This window comes from Pseudorasbora parva, chromosome 20 (genome assembly GCF_024679245.1).
Source record: "Pseudorasbora parva isolate DD20220531a chromosome 20, ASM2467924v1, whole genome shotgun sequence".
In the NCBI taxonomy this organism is placed as follows: domain Eukaryota; kingdom Metazoa; phylum Chordata; class Actinopteri; order Cypriniformes; family Gobionidae; genus Pseudorasbora; species Pseudorasbora parva.
In genome coordinates, this window is record NC_090191.1 from 4,588,218 (window position 1) to 4,601,691 (window position 13,474).

At 39.1% G+C, this 13,474-nt stretch overlaps 2 protein-coding genes across 4 annotated transcripts in view; one reads left to right on the forward strand and one right to left on the reverse strand.

The window, feature by feature from the left end:
• Window positions 1–13,474, forward strand: part of LOC137049234 (gastrula zinc finger protein XlCGF57.1-like) — a 295,468-nt gene that overhangs the window by 90,968 nt on the left and 191,026 nt on the right. The window lies entirely within an intron of this gene.
• Window positions 1–13,474, reverse strand: part of LOC137049238 (zinc finger protein 850-like) — a 28,870-nt gene that overhangs the window by 14,048 nt on the left and 1,348 nt on the right. Inside the window, exon 2 of one of the 2 annotated variants that reach the window (XR_010899570.1) lies at window positions 6,814–10,088. Coding sequence is in view for 1 of the 2 variants with exons in the window: in XM_067427727.1 (XP_067283828.1) it covers window positions 8,088–9,866 (1,779 nt within the window). In the remaining variant the exon portion in view is untranslated. Of the gene's footprint in view, window positions 1–6,072; window positions 10,089–13,474 lie in introns of those variants that run through there. The other variant, XM_067427727.1, reaches the window with a different exon arrangement.

Consider the following 13,474-nt stretch of genomic DNA (forward strand, 5'->3'; position numbering starts at 1 on the left):
CGTATTCATACTATATAGAACGTACTTTTTTAACGGTCGCGAAGTACGTTCTAATTCAAATGTAGTACCTACTCACATAGTACGCGATTTCGGACGCACCCCATGCTTATTTGCCTGCTGAGAAGTTTTCTTGATGCACATATTTGTGTGTGTGCTAATGATCCACCGATCGGACAGGCCAAGTAATAAAAAAATAACATTCAAATAAATTGCAGGTGGATGAGAGATAAATCATTGAGTTTGTTTGATAAAGACATTTTATCTTTGATAAAGACAATCATCATTCTGGCTGCCATTTTCCCACACAAAGCAGTGGCCATTTACTTCCAGGTCTACAATGCAGCACACTCATAAAACCGTCCGTTTCAAGAGCTAGGCTAAAAAAAAAAAAACAGGAAAGAAAACCGCTTATTACTTATTCCTAATGATGTTTTTGAATGTTAAAGCACAGGAAAGTCTTACATTGAATAAAAATGATCTTTATATCTTCTGTCATGTCATATGATCATGTATATTTATCATCCTTATTTTGTTCTCTCACAGAAACCACATTTATGTATATCATGTAAACCTGTTTATGTCTTGCAATTGGATGTCCCAATAAACATTGCTATTATCAAAGTTCACTCTGGAGTAGCTGCAGTTCTTTCTAACCAAAGAATTAGACCAATTGAGTCACAACTAGGGCTGCACGATTTGGGGAAAATATATATTTGCGATTATTCTGGGTAAAATTTAGCCTGACAAGCCAGACCCACATCAAGATGTTTGGTCTGGAAACTCACCATAGACAGGGCTCAGTCCGAGGGGCGGGATAAACGGTTGTCTTTCAAACTCCCTCTGCACGCGATAGGATAGCGGTACACCAACCGGAGCAACGACGGTGAAGGGGAGCTCGCTCCTCGCTGACTGATTAAAGGGGGGGTGAAACACTCAGTTTCAGTCAGTGTCATGTCAATCTTGAGTACCTATAGAGTAGCATTGCATCCTGCATATCTCCGAAAAGTCTTTATTTTTTTATAATTATATAAGAAAGATGCGCTGTTCCGAGTCTTTCCGAAAAAAGCCGAGCGGGTGGGGGCGTGTCGTGTGAGCGGAGCTAAATAATGACGTGTGCTCGCTGCTGCTATTGTGGTGAGTCGAGTGCGTCGTAAAGCTGTGTCATCCCTAACAGCGGGAAAAAAACTTTATTCAAAATAAAAATATGGCTTTTAATCAGATACAGCCATACATCTATGATCCGGAATCAGACCCAGAGGCTGCAGTTGAACAGGAGCAGCAGCAAAAACGACTAGAGCAGGACGTCTCTATGTGGTACAAGTTATACACTAACTATATAATATGCTTAGCGGCTTGTGTTATTTACATATTTATACTTGAATTATATCGTCGTATTTTTGTCTTTGAAGGTGTACATGTGGGAAGTGCAGTTGTGCACGTGTGTTTGTGTGTTTACGCGTGGTTTGTGTAGACAGTAAGCAGACCGGTTTTGCACAGCAGGATTAGTTAGTGTTTACATAGATAGACACGGAATAGTAGCGCATTTGAATGAAGAAGCGTGCTTATTTAGTTCAACATATTTCCCCCCTCTTTGTGTATTGTTGTTTGGAGTGCTTTTACAATACACAAACATAAAGTTACACATATAGTGGCCAGCTAAACAAATGTACACGCACTACACATCGCATGCTCCATTGATCAATTAACTCGTGATCATGTTTGGGCTACTTGATGAGCATAGGCAAAAAACACAGACATTTGAAGCAGTCTAACTCACCGCCTGCGGTTCTAACGTTGGGACTGCTCCATCATTCAGCATTAGGCGATCGGGAAAATCCGGCGTCGAGCTGGGCCTTGTTTATGAAACAGTCGGCACCGAAATGCAGCGAACAGATATAAACATTCGCGCAACTCAGTTGTTGATCCGGAAAAGCAAATTACATCCACTGTTGCCTTAACGCGGGGTTTTTGGGGAATCTGTGCAGGACTGTCTTGGTCTGGCAACCAAAAACGCACATTTTTGGTGACATTGTTATGTGCACATCACCTGTCCAGCATCCTACAAGCCAGCGCTTTGATGGGCGTAGGCTGTTGCTTTCGCTCTCTCTCTCGCTCTCTCTCTCACGCTCTTCCGGTAGAATTGTCCGTAAGGCCCATACAAGGAAATTCCGCCCCCATTAACGTCAAGGGGACGCATGATCGCAAAAAACTTGCCGAAACTTATGACTAACCGGAAGTAGTATTTTTGACAAAGAAATACTCCCATCAAACGTCCACCTTAACTTTTGAAACTTTGTCTATGTTTAGTATGGGATTCCAAGTCTTTAACAGTGTAAAAAGATCAGTATGCATGAAACAGCATTTCACCCCCCCTTTAAACATTCGCCGTATCCGGTCGGCTAAACTCCGAACACATCTTCCCTTTTTAAGAATGACTTCAGTGCCGCTCTTTGTTCTTTTCTCAGAGGAAAGCTTAACTCCAAGTCTTCCGGAGGCGCGGGCAGAGCTGATTCGAAAGACCGCCGCCGTTCGCCAGTTTCTGTGTTTACTAGAAGACTGTGTTACTAGAAGCACGCAAACGCAACTCGGCCGTCGTCATTATGGCCCCGCCCGCCGACTCTATAGCCTACCTACACGATGTGATTGGGCCGTCCAGATTCTGAGGAATACAGCTCAGATAGGAATTGAGAGTTGCTAGACCACACTTGCGGGAAAATTAAATTTGCTGCCGCTAGGGTGCGTCTAGATTTCTAGGCTAGGTAAAATTGCGATTGCGATTTAAAATGCAATTATTATTATAATTTTTGTATTTGATAATAATAATAATAATAATAATAATAATAACTATTAATAATACTAAATAAATAATTATGATTTATTACTGCTAATTGTTTTTTTAAATAAGAAATATTACCATTACATTTTCATAATTAAAAATAGAGTATGTCCGAATAAATATAACAAAGATTTATAATGACAGTCAGCACTTGAGTTGACTAGTCTGACTTCAAGAGCAGACACTAACCTGCTGACCATTGTCAAAACTATTTAGCTGACAAAAGTGAACTCTACTGGAGCCGTCTGTTGAAACTGTAAACCACCAGGTTCACTCTTTCTGATGTCACAGGAACAGTAGTTCGGTGGCTTCAGTCACAAGCAGATCTATGTAACATCCGATCACAGCTAATTCAGTGCATTAATTTCTCACTGGGCATGATCATAAAGACACATAGCACAATAAAAAAACGTACAAAGGGAATACAGAATCACAAAATTACTTGCAAAGCAAATTAATTTGTTCAAATTGAATGAAGTATTGGTAAACTTGCACATAGCTCAATTCCACCAGGATTTCACTATAATTTTGTGATTTTTGTAAGATCAAAATGACTGATTGTGTGGTGGTCATTTCCAGATTAGAATGATTAAAAAACTACACCGTAGCATGTTAGCCAGGGTTCAAAGTGCAAAATGCATGTAAAAATCAGTGGTGAAACATGGTTATGAGAATGAGATATGGTTTAGTGCAATCATCAAATCACGCTGGAGACAGATTTCCAAATTAATAACCCAATACAAATAATGAACGTTATCTTGAGTTTTCACTCATGAGCAACTGTTTATATGTATATGTAAGGCTATACAGCCATCTAGAGATCTAATTAGAGCTGCGTAACCAAAAGCTGGAAAAACTGAACTGTCACAAACCCCATGGAAGTTTTCCAGTGCGTGGAAGAACAAGTGTAAGTGCAGACGAGGCACTGAGCATTTCACGCTCACGCGCTGAGCACTCAGAGTTTTTTACTGGTCGCCGAGAGTTGAAGAATGTTCAACTTTGAGTAAAACGCAGCGCTCATCACAGTCACTTATCACCCAGCCGTCCAATCACAGTGGAGGAGGGGCGGGACAAACATAACACCAACCAACTGCCACATTCTGCGTGTTGTCATCAGATGACAACAAGCAATAATAACAGAACAAAATGATTTAAAGCAAATGCCAGAGCAAATACTTTACATTGTATCTGCCAGATGTGTGGACTCGAGTCATGTGACTTGGAATCGAGCCAGACTCGAGTCATGAATTTGATGACTTTGGACTCGACTCGACAAAATGTACAAAGACTTGCAACTCGACTTGGACTTTAACATCAATGACTTGTGACTTCACTTGGACTTGAGCCTCATGACTCGAGAAGACTTGCTACTTTTTGACCATTTTTCTTTCACACGGCCGCGCTGCTCTCAGTGAAAAAAAGCTGCACCTGTATGCATGCAGAGAGCACGCGCGCTGCCAGCACGACATCTAATCACTGTAGTCCCACGTTGGTTTGATTTGACAGTATCCATAGCTACCAAGTCCGCGTATAACACGTGACTTTGGGCTTCTTTTTTTGGCAAGTCGCGGTAAAAAAATCTCGAGTTGCGGGTCGCGTTTTTTTGGGCTTATTTGAAAAAATGTGGTTGCTTGTTAGGAAAATATGACAAGCAACTTCGTTTCTTTACATTTATGGTCGCTGTTTTGTCCAAATACATTGCCTGACACTGTCTTCTCACAGCTAATAGCCATAGTGCAACGATACAAGTGCTGTAGTCATTCGTCCTCATACATCCCGCGTCCTTCCCCTCTTTGAAGAAAAATCGCGTTCAACGTGCAGGCATGTGATGTGATGTTATAAATGTAATGATAGTTCATAGACGTAAATAGACGAATACAATTTTTAAAAAAATGTTTATAAACAATGCAACCAGCAAAGATATACAGAGATGGAGAGGAAACAGGGAGGTAAGCCACCTAATTTAATCTTAAAAATATGTTTTATAATGTAGGCTATTTATTATGATTATTATTATTTGGTTATTTAAAAAAAAAAAAAAAAAAAAAGTATAGGCTGCTAAAAATAACAGTAGGTATGGTTCGAATGTATATTATTATAAACATGTCTCTATATTGCAGCACTCTGTGTTTTCCTATGCACCAACTCCCAATCATAGACTGTAAAAAAAGTGCATAATAATCCTAAATAGTAGCTATGTGACATTAGTCATTTTCAATACTATTTAGAGCAGATTGCACATTGAGATGCAGGGCTTATCCTTTGTACGGTTTATAGTGTGCATGTTCACCACCGCTCCTAATATGTGTGCAATAACTCCGACTTGAGTTACCATAATCCTTCACGTCACTTTTTTCTCTTTCCATCTCCAAACCTCTTCTGTTCACAGTCTTTATTGCAACTTGAAGAATTTTGTAAAATCCCATCTGTATTTGCATTTTAAACTCCACGAGATTTCAATTTAAAATGTTGCAGGGTCATTTATTGATAAATTATTAATCATAAATTATACTGATGATAATAAATAATATAATAATATTGGGCTTGTTTTGGGCCCCCCACCCCTCTGTATTCTTCATACCTGAGAAGAATATGAAACAGATGTCAGAAAAATCCTTATAGCCTCACATGTTGTATTTGAAACTACTCTTTACTCATATCAGTGTTGTTGTGTTAATATTCATTGTCTATTATACACTACGGTATACGATAATATTTCAGTTTCAGTGTATGCAATATTAAGAATATTTTCACTGCTTCAAAAGTAATAAGAAAGCCCTTTCCCTCCAGAAACTGAAGTCATATGCTTTATAGCAGTGGTTTTTAAAGTGGGGACAGGGACCCCTCGGTGCCGCGAGGGGACGCTAGGGGGGCCATGGCAAGCTGGCATAAAAAGTATAGCAAAACAAAACAATTGAATAAATTAAATTATTAAAGTAAACCAAATTAAACCAAAAATAATCTAAACAATATTCCCATAATGTTTCCATAATGCCCTAAGTTTAGGCTAAAAGGACCCATATCTATTTGAAAGTTGAACTGTTTTGCCATATGAGGTCAACACAATACAGGACTGAAGCTGCTGTGCATTGTTCTAGTGTTTCTGTTTTTTTTTTTTACTGTATTTGCTTAATGTCATTGTATAAAAAGAGGTTTAAATAAATACAAATCTTAAAGACATACATGATTTGTATAATTGTATTTCTGTGGTAAGATGACTTGAAGTGACTCGAAACTAAAATGGTAGGACTTGGACTCGACTTGAGACTTGCTGGCTTTGACTTCTGACTCGACTCGAGACTTGCCTCATCTTGGACTCGACTTGACTCGGGACTCGAGGGCAAACACTTGAGACTTACTTGTGACTTGCATAACAATGACTTTGTCCCACCTCTGGTATCTGCAATTTTATATAGAATCAATACAGTAACAAACTACCCTCAACTGAGGAGAAAAAACACTGCCTGCCAAAACGCTCTCAAGCGTTCACAGCGAGGCATTTTCAGCTGAGCGCCTAGTGTTTTCAGCTGGCTAAAAACGCTTTGGTGGACACATGGCCTTAGAGTGTGTGAATGTGAGTGTATATGAAGAAGATCAAGATATGAAGGAGCCAAATTATTAAGTCCTTTATAAGTTCAAAGTACAATTTTGAAATGTACACAAATTTAATTGGAAGCCAACGCAAATTTTGTAAAACAGGAGTAATAGGTTCAGAAATGGAATTTTTGGTAATAGCTCAATCAGCTGCATTTTGTACCAACTCATTTATGAAGAAATTTGGAAGAAAGCCCCTGAAACAAAGCATTACAATAGTTAATTTGTGATGTCACACGAGCAGGCACAAGAATAGCAGTACTCCTGAGTGAAAGAACAGGACACAAACGATTGATATTCCTAATATAATGGAATGCAGAACGGGTAACACTGTTAATATGGGCTTCAAAAAGACAGGGTACGGTCAAGGATGACACCCAAACTTTTAACCTGATTAGACAGAGGAACAGAGCAGTTATCTATTAATCACAGAGTAAATGTTTGACCTGGCTATTGTATTTTTTGAGCCAATGAGAATAGTTGTTTTTTTACTATTATTCAGCTTGTGGAAATTACCTGAAAAACACATTTTTAATTAATCTAAAACTTTTGAGGAAGCTTTAGAAGACAGATAAAGCTGGGTGTCATCGCGTAACAATGAAATTGAAAGTCATATTTCCTGAAAATGGTACCAATTGGTAAAAGATAAATGATAAACAAAAGAGGTCCCAAAACAGAACCCTGTGGAACACCAGAGACAACATAAGTGGGTTTCAATTTAAACTGTTTAAGTTGTACAAATCGAATGTGGTCTGTAGGAATTAAACCATCTTAAAGCCATACCAATAATTCCAATAGATTCCAATCTGCTTAAGAGTATTGAGTGTGAAATGGCTGAAAACCCTGATTGGAACAGCTCATATAAACTATTATAAGAAATATGTTCACCGGAGCTGAAGAGCAACAATTTTTTTAAGAAAATAGGAAACAGGGTGCAGAGTTGACAAACTAAATAGTAGCTCCGTGGTCTCGACTTGTGTCCAGTTTGCGCAAATTTCTGCTTGTTTTATTTTATTTTGTATACGAACACTCTCTGCGTTTAAAACACCGACGAGCTCTTCTGGCACTGCAGGGTTGTATTATTGAAAAAACAAGCTCTAGGAGTCGCACGATAACTACGTACACGTTGCAGCATTAGTTTCGGATTTGTTCACACAGCGCTCGTCCCGGGTCGAATCCCGCAATATTACTAGGTCCCCGACCCGGGTCGAATTCAGTAATCAATTCCGGGACGTGGTTGCTTTCACACAGAAGGTGACCCGGCAATGTTCCGGGAATATTGCGGGTCCGACGTGCAGTGTGAAAGGGGCTTAAGAATTGAGGCATCAATGCTCTTGATGTTACGAAATGTAATAGTACGACTAAATTTAGGCTTATACACCGGTAAAAAAGAAATTGAAAGACACCAGCAAATGGTCAGAAAGTGATAAATCAGAGGTAGTGCAGTTACCAGGAATCACACCTGAACAGATTAGTTAATGACTAGTGACTAGTTAATTCTTCATTTGGCTGATTGGGTCTGACTCTGGCTTCTTTACTCCTCTCGAGTCACTGGAAGGATTCAGGACTCTAAGGTGATTTAATACCATAACAATAATAAACACATTATTCAGTCTCTCAATTCATACCATACTGATGACATATAAAACCAGTTCTCTCATTCATGAATACTCATGTGGAACTCCAGGGTTATTTTATACCTAAAACCTTTCCCACAGTGACCACATGTAAACGACTTTCCAGTGTGAACTTTCATGTGTCTGTTAAGGTTTCCTTTTATATTGAAACTCTTTCCACACTGTTGGCAGATGAACGGCTCCTCTCCAGTGTGAACTCTTATGTGGTCTTCAAAGTGTTGTTTTCGACTAAAACTCTTTCCACACTGAGGACAGGTGTAGAGTTTCTCTCCAGTGTGAAGTCTCATGTGACTGTTCAGGTTTGCTTTTTGAGTAAAACTCTTTCCACACTGTTGGCAGGTGTGAGACTTCTCTCCAGTGTGAGCTCTCATGTGCCTGCCAAGGCTTCCTTTTTCAGCAAAAGTTTTTCCACACTGTTGGCAGGTGAACGGCTCCTCTCCAGTGTGAACTCTTATGTGGTCTTCAAAGTGTTGTTTTCGACTAAAACACTTTCCACACTGAGGACAGGTGTAGAGTTTCTCTCCAGTGTGAAGTCTCATGTGACTGTTCAGGCTTACTTTTTGAGTAAAACCCTTTCCACACTGTTGGCAGGTGAAAGGCTTCTCTCCTGTGTGAACTCTCATGTGCTTTTTAAGGCTTCCTTTTACAGAGAATCTCTTTCCACACTGTTGGCAGGTGTGAGGCTTCTCTCCAGTGTGAACTCTCATATGCTTTTTAAGGCTTCCTTTTACAGAGAATCTCTTTCCACACTGTTGGCAGATGAACGGCTCCTCTCCAGTGTGAACTCTTATGTGGTCTTCAAAGTGTTGTTTTCGACTAAAACACTTTCCACACTGAGGACAGGTGTAGAGTTTCTCTCCAGTGTGAAGTCTCATGTGACTCTTTAGGTTTCCTTTTTGAGTAAAACTCTTTCCACACTGAGGACATGAGTAAGGCTTCTCTCCAGTGTGAGCTCTCATGTGCCTGCCAAGGCTTCCTTTTTCAGCAAAAGTTTTTCCACACTGTTGGCAGGTGAACGGCTCCTCTCCAGTGTGAACTCTTATGTGGTCTTCAAAGTGTTGGTTTCGACTAAAACTCTTTCCACACTGAGGACAGGTGTAGAGTTTCTCTCCAGTGTGAACTCTCATGTGACTGTTCAGGTTTACTTTTTGAGTAAAACTCTTTCCACACTGTTGGCAGGTGAAAGGCTTCTCTCCTGTGTGAACTCTCATATGCTTTTTAAGGTTTCCTTTTACAGAGAATCTCTTTCCACACTGTTGGCAGGTGTGAGGCTTCTCTCCAGTGTGAACTCTCATATGCTTTTTAAGGCATCCTTTTACAGAGAATCTCTTTCCACACTGTTGGCAAGTGTGAGGCTTCTCTCCAGTGTGAACTCTCATATGATTTTTAAGGCTTCCTTTTACAGAGAATCTCTTTCCACACTGTTGGCAGGTGTGAGAATCCTCTCCAGTGTGAATTCTTATGTGGTCTTCAAAGTGATGTTTTCGACTAAAACACTTTTCACACTGAGGACAGGTGTAGAGTTTCTCTCCAGTGTGAAGTCTCATGTGACTGTTCAGGTTTCCTTTTAGAGTAAAACTCTTTCCACATTGAGGACAGGTGTAAGGCTTCTCTCCAGTGTGAGCTCTCATGTGCCTGCCAAGGCTTCCTTTTTCAGCAAAAGTTTTTCCACACTGAGGGCAGGTGAACGACTCCTCTCCAGTGTGAACTCTCATATGCTTTTTAAGGTTTCCTTTTACAGAGAATCTCTTTCCACACTGAGGGCAGGTGTGAGGCTTCTCTCCAAAGTGAACTCTCATGAGTATTTTAAGGCTTCGTTTTAGAGTGAATCTGTTTCCACACTGTTGGCAGGTAAAAATACTTCTAGTTCCCTTATTTTCAGCCCTTTTTTGTGACAAATTCTTTTCAGCATGTAAGGAACTAAAAGGTTTTTTCTCTTGTTATGGAATCTTTTTTCTTTAATTGAGCTTTCTCTTCCATTTCATTCAGTACTTCAGTCTCCTCTTTCAGCACCGTCAGGTCTAAGGCAAAAAGAGATAAATGCAAATTAAATTATATTAAATGTTAGGTCACTTAATGTGTTTTTATTTGAAGAGACAGAAACCAGAACAATAAAAGAACCAACAAACATGTTTATATTTTCATTCTCAAAAGTCAGACCCATCCAGAGCCCCTAAAGCTGGGGTGTCAAACAAAGTTCCTGGAGGGCCACACCCCTGAAGAATTTAGATTCAACCCTATATCCTTCAGGGGGTATTGCAGAAAGCAAGGTTAGCTTACTGTCAAACATAATGAATTCTACGTTGATTGAAGGGGTACTTCAGCGCTGGGAAGATATGTATTTAAACTGCCTGCATCATTAATGTAGTAGAAATGTGAAATTATTTTTGAATTTGGTGCTTTCTAGACTGAGAAAAAACAGAAAATGTATTTTTGTCTCATGGGGATGAAAGACAACAATTCCCAGAATGCTTCACTGCTCTACAAGGCCACTCCCAAAACTACCGCTACTGGATTACTGGATCACTTCCCAGCCGCATTCATTTTCATAAAAAGATGTCATTCGAATATACTCATGGGTTTCTGCTTATACAAAGCTATTTGTTAATCGTTGAAGTAACCCTTTAACCCAAACCTTGCCTACTCAAGGTATGCTGGTTACAAAGACATGTATGAGAGTAAGTTCAGTCATCCCTGAGTTTGTTAACACACAAGACAACTTCAATAGAGCGACAAATCAACAAATCACCATAGAAAGGACATTAAGAAAAAGTGTGGCATACTGATTCAATTTGAATGGCAAGGAGAAAATTGGAGCGATCTGCTCACTACACATTAGGGATGGGCATTTCAAGCAAAAATAATATTCGAAGATCAACAGGAATTATTTGATTATTATTCGAAAATCGCAACTCCTCTCCCGCATGCACACATATAGGCTACCATAAATATAAACAAAACAAACACAGAAAGAGAGAGAGAGACCATTCACACTCACAGTATGTATGATAAATTGTTAAATTAATTAGGGAATAGGACATATTAACTCAAGCCATATAATTATTATCATAAACCTGCTGCTTTTTTTTGACATCGCCCCAAGTTACCGTAACCGCTGTATGCCACGCAATTCTACTGTGTGTGTGTGTGTGTGAGCAACACTCGGGTGCACTTGTTGAGGAAGAAAAGAAACCAGCATGTGCATTTTAGCTGATTACAATGTCATTAGTTCAATAACGTAGTATTGCATTTATTTTCTTTTTCTTTTTTTATCCTCCCATCTGATTACAATCTACTGTTATAGCCACTAAAATAGACCAGTTTTGTTTTTAATGTCAAAGTAGTCAAAATTAGATTTGTTTCTTTATAAAATGAATTTAGAAAAATGTTTGGAGCATTTTTTGTTTGTCAAATTAAAGTTTCTGGTGGAAAAAACAAGCAGGATGCCTTAAATTAATACAAGTCCGATCTTCAATTCCCGCACTATATGCACATTTAACAGAGTTTACGTCAACGAAAGCAACAGATATGAGCTGCACTTAATTCATCAGCTCATGCTCAAACACCGCAATAGAAATGATTTGTACTAGTGGTCTGATATTAATCCATCTCGAAAGAATTTAGAAAGGAATTTACTCCTGATCTTTTTACAATTGGATAGATATCTGATCAGAGAAAACGACAAGTGAGCAGGTGTAAAAAGGCCATAACTCTTGAGTTCCTTTGAAGGAACGGGCGCTGCTGCTGGCGTGGACTCTGAACACAGCGCGAGCCCGTCTTGACAGTAACGTGGTCTTGTGTTTCCACCGCAGCACATCTCAGTTTCTTTATATTAATGAATGTCTAAAATATAAAAAGGAGAAGTCTTAAATGAATGCGTCACCACCACATTAGCACCAAAAACATATACAGGTAATATAAGGATACAGGATGATAATCGCGCAACCTATTCGATATTCTAATTAAATCAACTAATCGAAAATTCGAAAATCGTCACCATCCCTAATACTCATTAACACTTTAAAGGTGTCATAATCTGGCTTTTATTTTTATTCTGTTGTTAACTAAGATTGAGGAAGATTTGCATATTTAATGAGCATCAGCTCCCTTGTCAGTTCACATGAGGGAGGGATTGTTTTGAAAGCGACAACCTGAATGATTCTCTCACAGAATAAACGTCTTTATCAAACAAACTGAATGATTTATTTCTCATCCACCCACGATTGATGGACTATTATTTTGCATTACATAGTGCGCACGGTCGGTCGATAAAACCGCAAACCAAAACCCTTCAAATGTCAAGTCAAGAGAGAGATAACAGCACAGAACAAGAAAGGAATATTATGAGATTCACAGTCTGCTGACGGGCTTAGGTTTTGGTAGGCTGTCTGGAAAACACACAGCCCTAGCTGGGACATTGCAAGCCCTGGCCCATACGTGTCTGAGTTCAGCGTGATAAATGTATGTTCTGTTAGACACGTACACTTAAGAGTTTAGATTCTCTACCCGAGCCCCAACCTGACCCGAACCGACCCGCGGGCCGGGTCGGGCTGAGATTTCCCTGCACTATCCTCGGGTCGGGCCGGGCCTGTGATCAAGCGCTTGTTTTTTTTAATTTTTAGCCTACTTTACTAGTCTAATTGGGTGGGCAGAAAGCTATGCTATAATCAGAAATAATATGTATATTTAGCAAAGTAAGAACTAATACAACAACTAAGAAACAAATGTGTTGGCTACAAAGTTGCACAAGTCAGGATTAGTGTAAAAATGCGTGTTAAACTCACAGCTCGAGCAGTGATGGAGCGCAGCATTATAAACAGAAATGCTCTGAGTCAAGAGCTGCTTGCGTGAACACTGCACTTTGATTAATTAAATATCTTCGAATCGTTTCGTTTAAAAGTGGACATTTCAAGCTTTTTATACGCATATTTGTCATGTCTTGTTTGACCTGTTTAAGATGAGAATAATTAACAGAAAGAAAAATAGATCCACTCTAATCTCTCCTAGGTCATGGCTATCAAAATCCAGTGTTCTGTATTTTGCGTACGTGCGTTTTTGTTGTAGGTGGCTGTTGTAGATGGCTATAAAAAATAAATAAAAAAATAAAATAAAAAAATTGTGTACTGTGCTAATTAATTGAGACTTCTTACAGCTCTTACAGGTTGTTGGCCTTGTTTGTTTCGTTGCTTCTATTGCTCTCCCCTTTTTTGTATAAATGTAATGTAAATGTAGGTCAGTAGTCAGTGCACTGGCCAGAGAGCGATGGTTTAATTTATTGAAATTTTAAAATTACAAAAAGTTTCTTGACACATTTTCACATTTTGTAAGTATAAATTGAAACATAACAATTGAAATAAAAAAAGAAAAAAAAGTATTTTTTTGTGAATGAGCAAAATTATGGTTTGAA